The sequence below is a fragment of the Oncorhynchus keta genome, chromosome 1, assembly GCF_023373465.1.
Source record: "Oncorhynchus keta strain PuntledgeMale-10-30-2019 chromosome 1, Oket_V2, whole genome shotgun sequence".
Lineage (NCBI taxonomy): Eukaryota > Metazoa > Chordata > Actinopteri > Salmoniformes > Salmonidae > Oncorhynchus > Oncorhynchus keta.
In genome coordinates, this window is record NC_068421.1 from 10,799,355 (window position 1) to 10,812,725 (window position 13,371).

General features: G+C 46.8%; 1 protein-coding gene across 1 annotated transcript; it reads left to right on the top strand.

The window, feature by feature from the left end:
* The first annotated feature begins 6,877 nt into the window (after nucleotides 1-6,877).
* On the top strand, nucleotides 6,878-12,201 carry LOC127916025 (extracellular calcium-sensing receptor-like). Its single transcript, XM_052497212.1, has 7 exons — nucleotides 6,878-7,192; nucleotides 7,856-8,150; nucleotides 8,620-8,909; nucleotides 9,155-9,450; nucleotides 9,731-9,951; nucleotides 10,273-10,618; nucleotides 10,877-12,201. The coding sequence occupies exons 1-7, from the start codon at nucleotides 6,909-6,911 to the stop codon at nucleotides 11,791-11,793; spliced, it is 2,649 nt and encodes an 882-aa protein (XP_052353172.1). The 5' UTR covers nucleotides 6,878-6,908; the 3' UTR covers nucleotides 11,794-12,201.
* Nucleotides 12,202-13,371: the final 1,170 nt, after the last annotated feature.

Below are 13,371 nucleotides of genomic sequence, written 5' to 3' on the forward strand. Positions count from 1 at the left end.
ACTCGGAGAGGGTGGAGAGGAGGATCTGATGGTTCACAGTATCGAAGGCAGCCGATAGGTCTAGAAGGATGAGAGCAGAGGAGAGAGAGTTAGCTTTAGCAGTGCGGAGCGCCTCCGTGATACAGAGAAGAGCAGTCTCAGTTGAATGACTAGTCTTGAAACCTGACTGATTTGGATCAAGAAGGTCGTTCTGAGAGAGATAGCGGTAGAGCTGGCCAAGGACGGCACGCTCAAGAGTTTTGGAGAGAAAAGAGAGAAGGGATACTGGTCTGTAGTTGTTGACATCGGAGGGATCGAGTGTAGGTTTTTTCAGAAGGGTGCAACTCTCGCTCTCTTGAAGACGGGAGGGACGTAGCCAGCGGTCAGGGATGAGTTGATGAGCGAGGTGAGGTAAGGGAGAAGGTCTCCGGAAATGGTCTGGAGAAGAGAGGAGGGGATAGGGTCAAGCGGGCAGGTTGTTGGGCGGCCGGCCGTCACAAGACGCGAGATTTCATCTGGAGAGAGAGGGGAGAAAGAGGTCAGAGCATAGGGTAGGGCAGTGTGAGCAGAACCAGCGGTGTCGTTTGACTTAGCAAACGAGGATCGGATGTCGTCGACCTTCTTTTCAAAATGGTTGACGAAGTCATCTGCAGAGAGGGAGGAGGGGGGATTCAGGAGGGAGGAGAAGGTGGCAAAGAGCTTCCTAGGGTTAGAGGCAGATGCTTGGAATTTAGAATGGTAGAAAGTGGCTTTAGCAGCAGAGACAGAGGAGGAAAATGTAGAGAGGAGGGAGTGAAAGGATGCCAGGTCCGCAGGGAGGCGAGTTTTCCTCCATTTCCGCTCGGCTGCCCGGAGCCCTGTTCTGTGAGCTCGCAATGAGTCGTCGAGCCACGGAGCGGGAGGGAGGACCGAGCCGGCCTGGAGGATAGGGGACATAGAGAGTCAAAGGATGCAGTAAGGGAGGAGAGGAGGGTTGAGGAGGCAGAATCAGGAGATAGGTTGGAGAAAGTTTGAGCAGAGGGAAGAGATGATAGGATGGAAGAGGAGAGAGTAGCGGGGGAGAGAGAGCGAAGGTTGGGACGGCGCGATACCATCCGAGTAGGGGCAGTGTGGGAAGTGTTGGATGAGAGCGAGAGGGAAAAGGATACAAGTAGTGGTCGGAGACTTGGAGGGGAGTTGCAGTGAGGTTAGTGGAAGAACAGCATCTAGTAAAGATGAGGTCAAGCGTATTGCCTGCCTTGTGAGTAGGGGGGGAAGGTGAGAGGGTGAGGTCAAAAGAGGAGAGGAGTGGAAAGAAGGAGGCAGAGAGGAATGAGTCAAAGGTAGACGTGGGGAGGTTAAAGTCGCCCAGAACTGTGAGAGGTGAGCCGTCCTCAGGAAAGGAGCTTATCAAGGCATCAAGCTCATTGATGAACTCTCCGAGGGAACCTGGAGGGCGATAAATGATAAGGATGTTAAGCTTGAAAGGGCTGGTAACTGTGACAGCATGGAATTCAAAGGAGGCGATAGACAGATGGGTAAGGGGAGAAAGAGAGAAAGACCACTTGGGAGAGATGAGGATCCCGGTGCCACCACCCCGCTGACCAGAAGCTCTCGGGGTGTGCGAGAACACGTGGGCGGACGAGGAGAGAGCAGTAGGAGTAGCAGTGTTATCTGTGGTGATCCATGTTTCCGTCAGTGCCAAGAAGTCAAGGGACTGGAGGGAGGCATAGGCTGAGATGAACTCTGCCTTGTTGGCCGCAGATCGGCAGTTCCAGAGGCTACCGGAGACCTGGAACTCCACGTGGGTCGTACGCGCTGGGACCACCAGATTAGGGTGGTCGCGGCCACGCGGTGTGGAGCGTTTGTATGGTCTGTGCAGAGAGGAGAGAACAGGGATAGACAGACACATAGTTGACAGGCTACAGAAAAGGCTACGCTAATGCAAGGAGATTGGAATGACAAGTGGACTACACGTCTCGAATGTTCAGAAAGTTAAGCTTACGTGGCAAGAATCTTATTGACTAAAATGATTAAAATGATACAGTACTGCTAAAGTAGGCTAGCTGGCAGTAGCTGCGTTGTTGACACTACACTAATCAAGTCGTTCCGTTGAGTGTAATAGTTTCTACAGTGCTACTATTCGGGGGCTAGCTGGCTAGCTAGCAGTGTTGTTTACGTTACGTTGCGTTAAAAGAACGACAATAGCTGGCTAGCTAACCTAGGAAATCGCTCTAGACTACACAATTATCTTTGAAACAAAGACGGCTATGTAGCTAGCTACGATCAAACAAATCAAACCGTTGTACTGTAATGAAATGAAAATGTGAAACTACCTGACCGGGTTGTTGAATTCAAAACAGTAGACGTTGGCTAGCTGTTAGCAGTTAGCTGTTGGCTAGCTAGCAGAGTCTCCTACGTTAAGGACGACAAATAGCTGGCTAGCGAACCTCAGTGAATTAAGATAATCACTCCAAGGCTACACACACTAAACTACACAATTATCTTGGAAACAAAGACAGCTATGTAGCTAGCTAACACTAGACTAATCAAGTCGTTCAGTTGAGTGAATAGCACTACAGTGATGCTAATCTGTGTGCGTTAGCTAGCGTTGCTAGCTGGGCGAATAGCAGTGAAGGCTACGTTAGGGCGACGAAATACGATAATTATGCAATTATCTCTGATACAAGGACGGCTATGTAGCTAGCTAAGAAGAATTGCTAAGATTAGACAAATCAACCGTTGTACTATAATGAAATGTAATGAAAAAGTTATACAACCTGCAGAGCGAAGTGCGAATGCGACCGCTCGCTCCAACCCGGAACCGTTCTTAGATGGCATCATGAGAAGAGAATTATGTAGCTATATTGAAGCAACGTCTCAAGACATCAGTCAGGAAGTTAAAGCTTGGTCGGAAATGGGTTTTCCAAATGGATAGTGACACCAAGCATACTTCCAAAGCTGTGGCTAAATTGGCTTAAGGACAACAAAGTCAAGGTATTGGAGTGGCCATCACAAAGCCCTAACCTCAATCCTACAGAAAATGTGTGGGCAGAACTTAAACAGCGTGTGCGAGCGAGGAGGCCGACAAACCTGACTCAGTTACACCAGCTCTGTCAGGAGGAATGGGGCAAAATTCACCTAACTTATTGTGGGAAGCTCGTGGAAGGCTACCCAAAACGTTTGACCCAAGTTAAACAATTTAAACACAATGCTACCAAGTATTAATTGAGTGTATGTAAACTTCTGACCCACTGGGAATGTGATGAAAGAAATAAAAGCTGAAATAATTAATTCTCTACTATTATTTTGACTTTTCACATTCGTAAAATAAAGGGGTGATCCTTACTGACCTAAGACAGGGAATTTTTACTTGATTAAAAGTCAGGAATTTTGAAAAACTGAGTTTAATTGGATTTGGCTCAGGTGAATGTAAACTTCTGACTTCAACTGTGAGGCAACGTGCCAAGAGGACTCAACTGTAGGGGAACAATAAGAGACAAAGCGTACCAAGAGGACTAGACTTTAGAAAAAATTCTGTGTACTGCCAGCGTGCCAAGAAGACTAGACTGTAGGGGAAATACTCTGTAGAACCAGAATACCAAGAGGACTTGGCTGTAGAGGAAATATACGTGTGGAACAAGCCAAGAGGACCAGGCTGTAGGGGAAGTACGTTGAAGAGCCAGCGTGCCAAGAGGACTAGACTGTTGGGTAAATACTGGGTAGAGCCAGCGTGCCAAGAGGACAAGACTGTTGGGTAAATACTGGGTAGAGCCGAGGATTACACTGTAGAGGAAATATAATTGAGGCAAAATGCCAAATGGACTAGACATTAGCAGAAATTCTGTGAAGAGCCAAAGTGCCTGGAGGACTAGACTGTTGGGTAAATACTGTGTAGAGCCAGCGTGTAAAGAGGACTAGTGTAACGGTTTTCTAGGTGTGGTGAAGGAGAGTCGGACCAAAACGCAGCGTGTAGATTGCGATCCATGTTTAATCAAACAAACGTAAACACGAAATAACACAAACACTACAAAACAAATAAACGTAACGAAAAACAAAACAGCATATACTTGTCAACTAATACAGCGACAGGAACAAAGACACTAAGGACAATCACGTGACAGAACCCCCCCTAAGGTGCGGACTCCCGAACGCACCTCAAAACAATAGGGAGGGTCCGGGTGGGCGTCTGTCCATGGTGGCGGCTCCGGCACGGGACGTGGACCCCACTCAGTCAATGTCTTAGTCCCCTCTACTCGCGTCCCTGGATAGTCCACCCTCGCCGCCGACCATGGCCTAGTAGTCCTCACCCAGAACCCCACTGGACTGAGGAGCAGATCGGGACTGAAGGACAGCTCGGGACTGAGGCAGCTCGGAACTGAGGGGAAGCTCGGGAGTGAGAGAAAGCTTGGGAGTGAGAGGAAGCTCAGGCAGGTAGATAGATCTACCAGATCCTGGCTGGCTGGTGGTCTCAGCAGATCCTGGCTGACTGGCAGATCCTGGCTGACTGGCAGATCTGGCGGATCCTGGCTGACTGGCAGATCCTGGCCGACTGGCAGATCCTGGCCGACTGGCAGTTCTGGCAGATCTGGAAGAGTCTGGTTGACTGGCAGATCTGGAAGAGTCTGGTTGACTGGCAGATCTGGAAGAGTCTGGCTGACTGTCAGACCTGGAAGAGTCTGGCTGACTGGCGGATCCTGGCAGATTGAAAGATCTGGCTGCTCCATGCTGACTGGCGGCTCTGACTGCTCCACGCTGACTGGTGGCTCTGGCTGCTCCATGCAGACTGACAGCTCTGACTGCTCCATGCAGACTGACAGCTCTGACTGCTCCATGCAGGCTGGCAGCTCTGGCTGCTCCATGCAGGCTGGCAGCACCTTGCAGACTGACAACTCTGGCTGCTCCATGCAGACTAACAGCTCTGGCTGCTCCATGTATACTGGCAGCTCTGGCTGCTCCATGCAGACTGACAGCTCTGGCTGTGCTGAACAGGCGGGAGACTCCGACAGCGCTGGAGAGGCGGGAGACTCCGACAGCGCAGGAGAGGCGAGGCGCACTGTAGGCCTGATGCGTGGTGCTGGCACTGGTGGTACTGAACCGAGGACACGCACAGGAAGCCTGGTGCGGGGAGCTGCTACCGGAGGGCTGGGGTGTGGAGGTGGTACTGGATAGACCAGACCGTGCAGGCGCACTGGAGCTCTTGAGCACCGAGCCCGTCCAACCTTACCTGGTTGAATGCTCTCGGTCGCCCTGCCAGTGCGGCGAGGTGGAATAGCCCGCACTAGGCTATGCAGGCGAACCGGAGACACCGAGCGCAAGGCTGGTGCCATGTAAGCCGGCCCAAGGAGACGCACCGGGGACCAGATGCATAGAGCCGGCTTAATGGCATTTGGCTCGACGCTCAAACTAGCCCGGCCGATACGCGGAGCTGGAATATACCGCACCGGGCTATGCACCTGCACTGGAGACACCGTGCGCACCACAGCATAACACGGTGCCTGCCCGGTCTCTCTAGCCCCCGGGTAAGCACAGGGAGTTTGCGCAGGTCTCCTACCTGGCATAGCCATACTCCCTGTGAGCCTCCCCCCAATACATTTTTGGGGCTGACTCTAAGGCTTCCATCCGCGTAGCCGTGCTGCCTCCTCATACCTGCGCATCTCAGCTTTCGCCGCCTCCAGTTCTTCCTTGGGGCGGCGATATTCTCCAGGCTGAGCCCAGGGTCCTTTACCGTCCAGTTCGTCCTCCCATGTCCATTTCTCCAGGTGGTGCAGCCTCTCCCACTGCAGCTGCTGCTGCTCCTGCTGCTGCTCCTGCTGCTGCTGCCTCTGTTGCCTCTCCTGTGGCTCCTGCCTGTTGACACACTGCTTGGTCCGTTTGTGGTGGGTGATTCTGTAATGGTTTTCTAGGTGTGGTGAAGGAGAGTCGGACCAAAACGCAGCGTGTAGATTGCGATCCATGTTTAATCAAACAAACGTAAACACGAAATAACACAAACACTACAAAACAAATAAACGTAACGAAAACCGAAACAGCCTATACTTTTCAACTAATACAGCGACAGGAACAAAGACACTAAGGACAATCACCCACCACAAACTCAAAGAATATGGCTGCCTAAATATGGTTCCCAATCAGAGACAACGATAAACACCTGCCTCTGATCGAGAACCACTCCAGACAGCCATAGACTTTGCTAGATCACCCCACTAGCTACAATCCCAATATATACACACAAAAACCCCAAGACAAAACACACCACAATACAAAAACCCCATGCCACACCCTGGCCTGATCCAATACATAAAGATAAACACAAAATACTTCGACCAGGGCGTGACAACTAGACTGTTGGGTAAATACCGTGTAGAGCCAGCGTGCCAAGCGAACTAGACTGTAGAGGAAAAACTGTAAAGAGCCAGCATACCAAGAAGACAGTTGAGGAAATACTGTGCAGAGCCAGCGTTCCAAGAGGACTAGACAGTCGGGGAAATATTTTTTATTTATTTAACCTTTATTTAACCAGGAAGGGCTCATTGAGATTTAAAATATATTTTTCAAGAGTTTCCTGGCAAAGATAGGCAGCACCAAGCCATTACAAAAGTACAGAGAAACAACATGAAAAACTACAAGTAATCTAGGTAAAACCATAGAATTCACAATATAAGAGAGGCTCATGGATATTGTGTGTCTAATGTATGTTTATGTCTATCTAAACCATTACAGTCAATGTAGTTCTGATGCTGGTGCATACACTCTCTATAGATGAAATAAGCAGGTGAGCAGAGCAGCCTCTAGCCCCTCCCTCCTAGGCATGGCCATACCCACAGTGTGGCCCCCAAAGGAATCCCCACAGAGGTACGATGGGTATTTAACCCAGACAAGAGAGGTATCCTGACCTATGTGGTTCTGTGTGGCGCAGTATTACTCCATACCTTCTACACATCAGGGGAATGAGGCTCTCTCCGTCTCCTGCTCTGGATCCAAGTCTGGCTGGTAGTCTGGTTCTACTACATCTAGCTGTGGTGACTGGTGGGCTTGCCTTGCTCTCGTCTGCCTCTAGCTCTGCCTCTGGGCTGGAGTCTGTAAGATGCAGGCTCCAAGGCACCCCTCGTCGTCCGGCGTTCTCCCAGGACGGGGACTTTGTCATCGGGGGTGTTTTCTCCATGCACTACTACATGCACACTGTGGATCACAGCTACACCAGCCTGCCTGAGCCCCTGCAGTGCACAGGGAGGTCAGTGAGCGCAAGAGGGAGCAGGGGACGTGACTGTGGCTGTGTGGGGAGACAGATACATTGTCTTTTAAAAACAGAGATACAGTGTGTTTAAAGACAGATAAACAGTGTGTATAAAGACAGATAAACAGTGTGTTTAAAGACAGATTAACAGTGTGTTTAATGTCCGATAAACAGTGTTTTTAAAGTCTGGTAAACAGTGTGTTTAAAGACAGATAAACAGTGTGTTTAAAGACAGATTAACAGTGTGTTTAATGTCCGATAAACAGTGTGTTTAAAGTCCGGTAAACAGTGTGTTTAAAGTCCGGTAAACAGTGTGTTTAAAGACAGATAAACAGTGTGTTTAATGACAGATAAATAGTGTGTTAATGACAGATAAACAGTGTGTTTAAAGACAGATAAACAGTGTGTTTAAAGACAGATAAATAGTGTGTTTAAAGACCATAATCAGTGTGTTTGTGTCTGAGAGAGTAGGTAAAGACTACTGTCACATTTTCAAATGCAGGCTATACTACAATGTCCTCAATTACAGACAACAAAAGTGTAGGCATATAGACGGTATGGAAAATAATACTAGATATTAGGTTGTTTGCCATGGAAACATTCTATAGTCTAGTTCATCATTCATCAGGAGGTGCTCACTGACCCATCATCTATTTACAGTATGGATTCCCGTGAGTTACGCTTCTCGCGCGCCATGATCTTCGCAGTTGAGGAGATAAACAACAGTTCAGACCTTCTACCAGGTGTCACACTTGGTTATCAAGTGCACGACTCATGCAACTCGGTCCCCATGGCCGTGAAAGTGGCCTTCCAGCTGGCTAATGGCCTGGACCCCATGTTTGATACCGGAGAACAGTGCTCGGGGTCAGCTACAGTGACAGCTATTGTGGGCGAGTCTGCCTCCTCGCCTACCATCAGCATGTTGCGCATCATCAGCCCTTTCGGCATTCCTCAGGTAAACTCCTGTGGAAAGAAATCATTCAGCTTAATTTAATTTAATGAATTCCAAGAGTTTATTCTCCTCTCTTTCAGGAATGAGTTCAACTTTTAAATTACCGTATTTCAACCCTATTCTACTCTCTTTCAGGAATATACATTTCTGTGTGAAATTATGTGGAGAAAGGCATTTGAACATAGACTGAGGACTATGAGTCTGGAGAACTTCTGTAGGCATTAAAACATGATCTGAGGACTATATTTCATAGGCTCAGTTTTTATGGGAGGCAAGGGAATGGTGTCACATTTTTGTGTATCCTTACCATTCTGACCCAATGAAAAACAATGAGTTGGCTTATTATTATTAATGTCTCCCTAACATCAAACTACACAGCAAAATTTACAAAGCAGGAAGTAGCCAATACATTAGAGTTGTGAGGCCGACATGATGTTCTTTCTCATGTTTTCGACTGTCTGTTTTTACCAAGGTGAGCCACTCTTCCACCTGTGCTTGTCTGAGTGATAAGAAACAGTATCCAACCTTCTTCAGAACCATCCCCAGTGATCAGTTCCAGGCTGCCGCTCTGGCAAACCTCATCAGGCACTTCGGCTGGACCTGGATTGGGGCGGTCCGTTCCGACTCTGACTACGGTAATAACGGTATGGCTGCTTTCCTGCAGGCAGCACAAGAGGAGGGAATCTGTGTGGAGTATTCTAAAGCCTTCTCCCTTACCAACCCACTCAGCAGAGTGCAACGGGTGGCCGACGTGATCCGCAGGTGATCCATGATTACTGGTGAACTTTTCATTCATACAAATGCAAGACCATATTTATAAAAAATAATATTGTTACTAATTTCTCTCTACACCCAAAGCTGATCTGTGAGACCAACATGATTTGCATATCTTATGCATGTCAAAAGTGTTGTTTAATACTAATGTTCATGTTCACTTCACTGAGACATTTCAATAAATGACAAACATGAACAGCATATTAAGCATATGATATAATCATGTTCCCCAGCTCCACAGCCCGGGTGGTCGTTGCATTTGTATCCTCTTGGGACATGAGAATCCTGCTGAGGGAGATGGAACGCCTGCCCTCTCCACCCCGCCAGTGGATCGGGAGTGAGTCCTGGGTCACTGATCCAAATATGCTGACTTTTGGCCTGTGTGCCGGGGCCATCGGATTTGGCATCCAACGCTCTGTCATCCCCGGCCTCAGGGACTTCCTCCTGGACCTCTCCCCACAGAAGGTGTCCAACTCTCCCCTGCTCACTGAGTTCTGGGAGGGATCCTTTGGCTGTAGGCTGAGGATAGGTATCTATCTATATATATATATATATATATATATATATATATATATATATATATATATATATATATATATATATATATATATATCATCTATCTATCATTTATCTATCAATCCATCCATCCGTCCGTCCGTCTGTTGGTCTGTTGGTATCTCTGTCTGTCTGTCTGTCTGTCTGTCTGTCTGTCTGTCTGTCTGTCTGTCTGTCTGTCTGTCTGTCTGTCTGTCTGTCTGTCTGTCTGTCTCTCTCTCTCTCTCTCTCTCTCTCTCTCTCTCTATCTGTAGGGACCTCTACAGGTGTTGGGGTTGAAGAGAAGGTGTGTGATGGCAGTGAGGATATACAGCAGCTACAGACCCCCTACACAGATACATCCCAGCTGCGTGTCACTAACATGGTGTATAAAGCTGTTTATGCCATAGCACATGCCATCCACAGCATTGTTTGTGAAGAGAGAGAAAACTCCACTGTTTACTGTGACAAAAACCTTACTGTGAAGCCAACACAGGTGAATGACAAGTCTATAGTCTAATTTTCTGATAAATATGTTCATTTAGACTACATATATGAAGGCCTAGGAGTTCTCATTATACTTTACAACTTATTCTGACGTAACACATCTGATAAAAATTTGTTGAATGAATTTTCTGTTTCTCTCTGCATCTTTCTTCCCCTTTCTCCATCTCTCATCTCTCTCTTCCCCTCTGTCCATCTATCTCTCCATCTCTCATCCCTTCTCTCATCTCTCTCTTCCCTTATCTCCATCGCTCTTCACCTCTCTCATTCTCTCTCATCCCCTCTCTCTCTCCCTTGCCCTTCCAAACCCCAGGTCCTGGAGAGATTGAGGAGGCTGAATTTCTCTCGTAACGGGTACCAGGTGTCTTTCGATGCCAACGGGGACCCAGTGGCCACCTATGAGCTGGTCAACTGGCAGAGACGGAAGAGTGGGAAGATGGAGTTTGTGACAGTGGGGCGCTATGATGCGTCCCTGCCTCCTGACAAGAGGCTTGACATCGACAGGGAAATCACCTGGGTAAAGAACAGTACACAAATACCTGTGTCAGTGTGCAGTGAGAGCTGTCCCCCAGGCACTCGTAAGGCTGTACAGAAAGGAAAGCCTGTATGCTGTTATGACTGTATCCAGTGTGCAGTGGGAGAGATCAGCAATAACACAGGTAGGACTATAGGAATAGTTGTGTAGTAATTTCTATCACGGTTTACTAAGTATTTGTTTATTCATATTACCAGCACTACAAAGGTAGTGTCTGTCAATCATGTTCCTGTTCTTATTATCTTATGTAAGCAGCACATTCATTCAAAATTCTTTATTGTAAACTGAAAAAGTGCAGCATTGTGGGACATGTATTTGTAAATAAATAAAACCTGAATCTATTATTATTAACATTTGATATCTGTTGTTTTGTCCTGGTCAGATTCTTCAGACTGTCTGATCTGTCCTGAGGAGTACTGGCCCAACGCTGAGAGAGACCTCTGTATCCTTAAACCTGTTGAGTTCCTGTCCTTCCACGAGGTCCTCGGAATCATCCTGACCGCCTGCTCTGTGTGCGGGGCTTGTCTTGCAATCGCCACGGCAACTGTCTTCTACCACCACCGAACGTCGGCCATCGTCAGGGCCAACAACTCTGAGCTGAGCTTCCTGCTGCTCTTCTCCTTGACTCTGTGTTTCCTGTGTTCTCTTACTTTCATTGGCCGGCCCTCTGAGTGGTCCTGTATGCTGCGTCACACAGCGTTTGGGATCACCTTCGTTCTCTGCATCTCTTGTGTTCTGGGGAAAACCATAGTGGTGTTGATGGCCTTCAGGGCTACACTTCCAGGCAGTAATGTCATGAAATGGTTTGGTCCTCCACAGCAGAGATTGACTGTAGTGTCCTTCACGTTTGTCCAGGCTTTGATATGCACTCTGTGGTTGGTCCTGTCCCCTCCCTTCCCCATTAAAAACCTCACTACCTACAAGGAAAAGATCATTCTAGAGTGTGATGTGGGTTCAGCTATTGGTTTCTGGGCTGTGTTGGGTTATATAGGACTCCTGTCTCTCTTGTGCTTTGTGCTGGCTTTTCTGGCTCGGAAGCTGCCTGATAACTTCAATGAGGCCAAATTCATCACCTTCAGCATGCTCATATTCTGTGCAGTCTGGATCACCTTTATCCCAGCTTATGTCAGCTCTCCTGGGAAGTTGACTGTAGCTGTGGAGATCTTTGCCATCATCACCTCTAGCTTTGGGTTGTTCTTTCTATTATTTGTTCCTAAATGCTTTATTATTCTGTTCAGGCCGGAGAAGAACACCAAGAAACACCTTATGGAGAAGACATCCAATGATATACATTATTAAGAAATGATTGAGGTTAAAAAACATTGTAACAATCAGTTATATGGTTTATCATACAGTTAGGTAGGACTACTCTGACAGAGATGAACAACAATTTAGCAGATAATCATTGGTAAAATTGTAACTAGTAACATTACACAGGTTCACATTAGATATTCCACTGTTATGAGGGATTGTTAAAATCTGATTTGACCTGCTACATGATGTGATTAGCAATAGTCTACAGAGTGGAACCACTTCCATGTTGTTGGAGAAAAGCTGTATTCCTATATGAATTGATAGAACCTTGAAGTGCATGTATTCAATTGCTATTGTAATTCATCATATTATGTATTATAATAATATAATACACATTTTCATATACAGTTGAAATTGGAAGTTGGAGTCATTAAAACTTGTTTTTCAACAACACCACAGATTTCTTGTTAACAAATTATTGCTTTGGCAAGTCTGCTAGGACATCTACTTTGTGCATCATTTTTCCAACATTTGTTTACAGACAGATTATTTCACATATAATTCACACTTCCAGTGTGTGAGAAGTGTACATACACTAAGTTCACTGTGCCTTTAAATAGTGTCATGACGGTGAACTCTTTGGACTCAGCGAGCACCATGCCCCTAATTCTGCACCCCCCCATCTCTCTCTCCTACACCCAGGCTGCTGTGGTCAGAGAGGTCGTAAATTCCTGGAGGAGATTCTTCCTCATGGCCAGACAGTGTAGAGAGAGAGTGAGTTTCATACAGAGAACAAAGCTCTGTATGAGAGCACAGAGCTGGAGAACCGAACGATATTCATATTCTGGAGATTGTATAAAAGATCGGTGAAGTAATTAGCTACGAACTGGTCCGTTTAGTACAATTTTGTGAAACCCATGAGGGACAATACAGCCACTTTACCATAACCCTGTTTATACAAGAGTCTCAGTTATGAGTCTTACATGTAATTGTTGTATAAAATTAATGAGTAAAGATAAAACTATTGGTGAAATGATGTAATGTGATTCTAGACTGTTTCATGAATGAAACTCCAATCCCCTATGGAGTTGAACTAAATCAGAGGCCTGCCCATGAGTGCAGACATTGAGCTGGCATCATGGGACTGCCCCTTTTTATGTTCCGAATAAAAACCCCACCTGAGTTTTCCCACTTCTGATCAGCTTACATCGAGAACCACGAGAGGGCTAAGGTTGTAAACCTGTACCTCATCAGGGAGGGAGTTAAGGTTTGAGTAGATTACTTTGAACCACGTGGTTAAACTCTTAGACTATCGATACCAACAGAATAAGAACAAATCTTTGATAATAATTGGTAATCTGCAGCTAGGAATTCGCTATCATTGAACGCGACGACGACAAACCGCCGACAAACCGCCGAAACATCTATTCTGTAATGACATTGCTGAATGTTACTCTGAACTATCCATTCTAACCACGACAGAGAGAGAGAGGGCGGACAAACTCTCCAACAGAAACAACCTTTTCAACAGAGAACCCGACGACACACTGAGCGTAAATATATGTATTGATTGCAATTATTCTCAAATGAGTGGACGTTCATGTGCAAAGGATTAGCATTTAA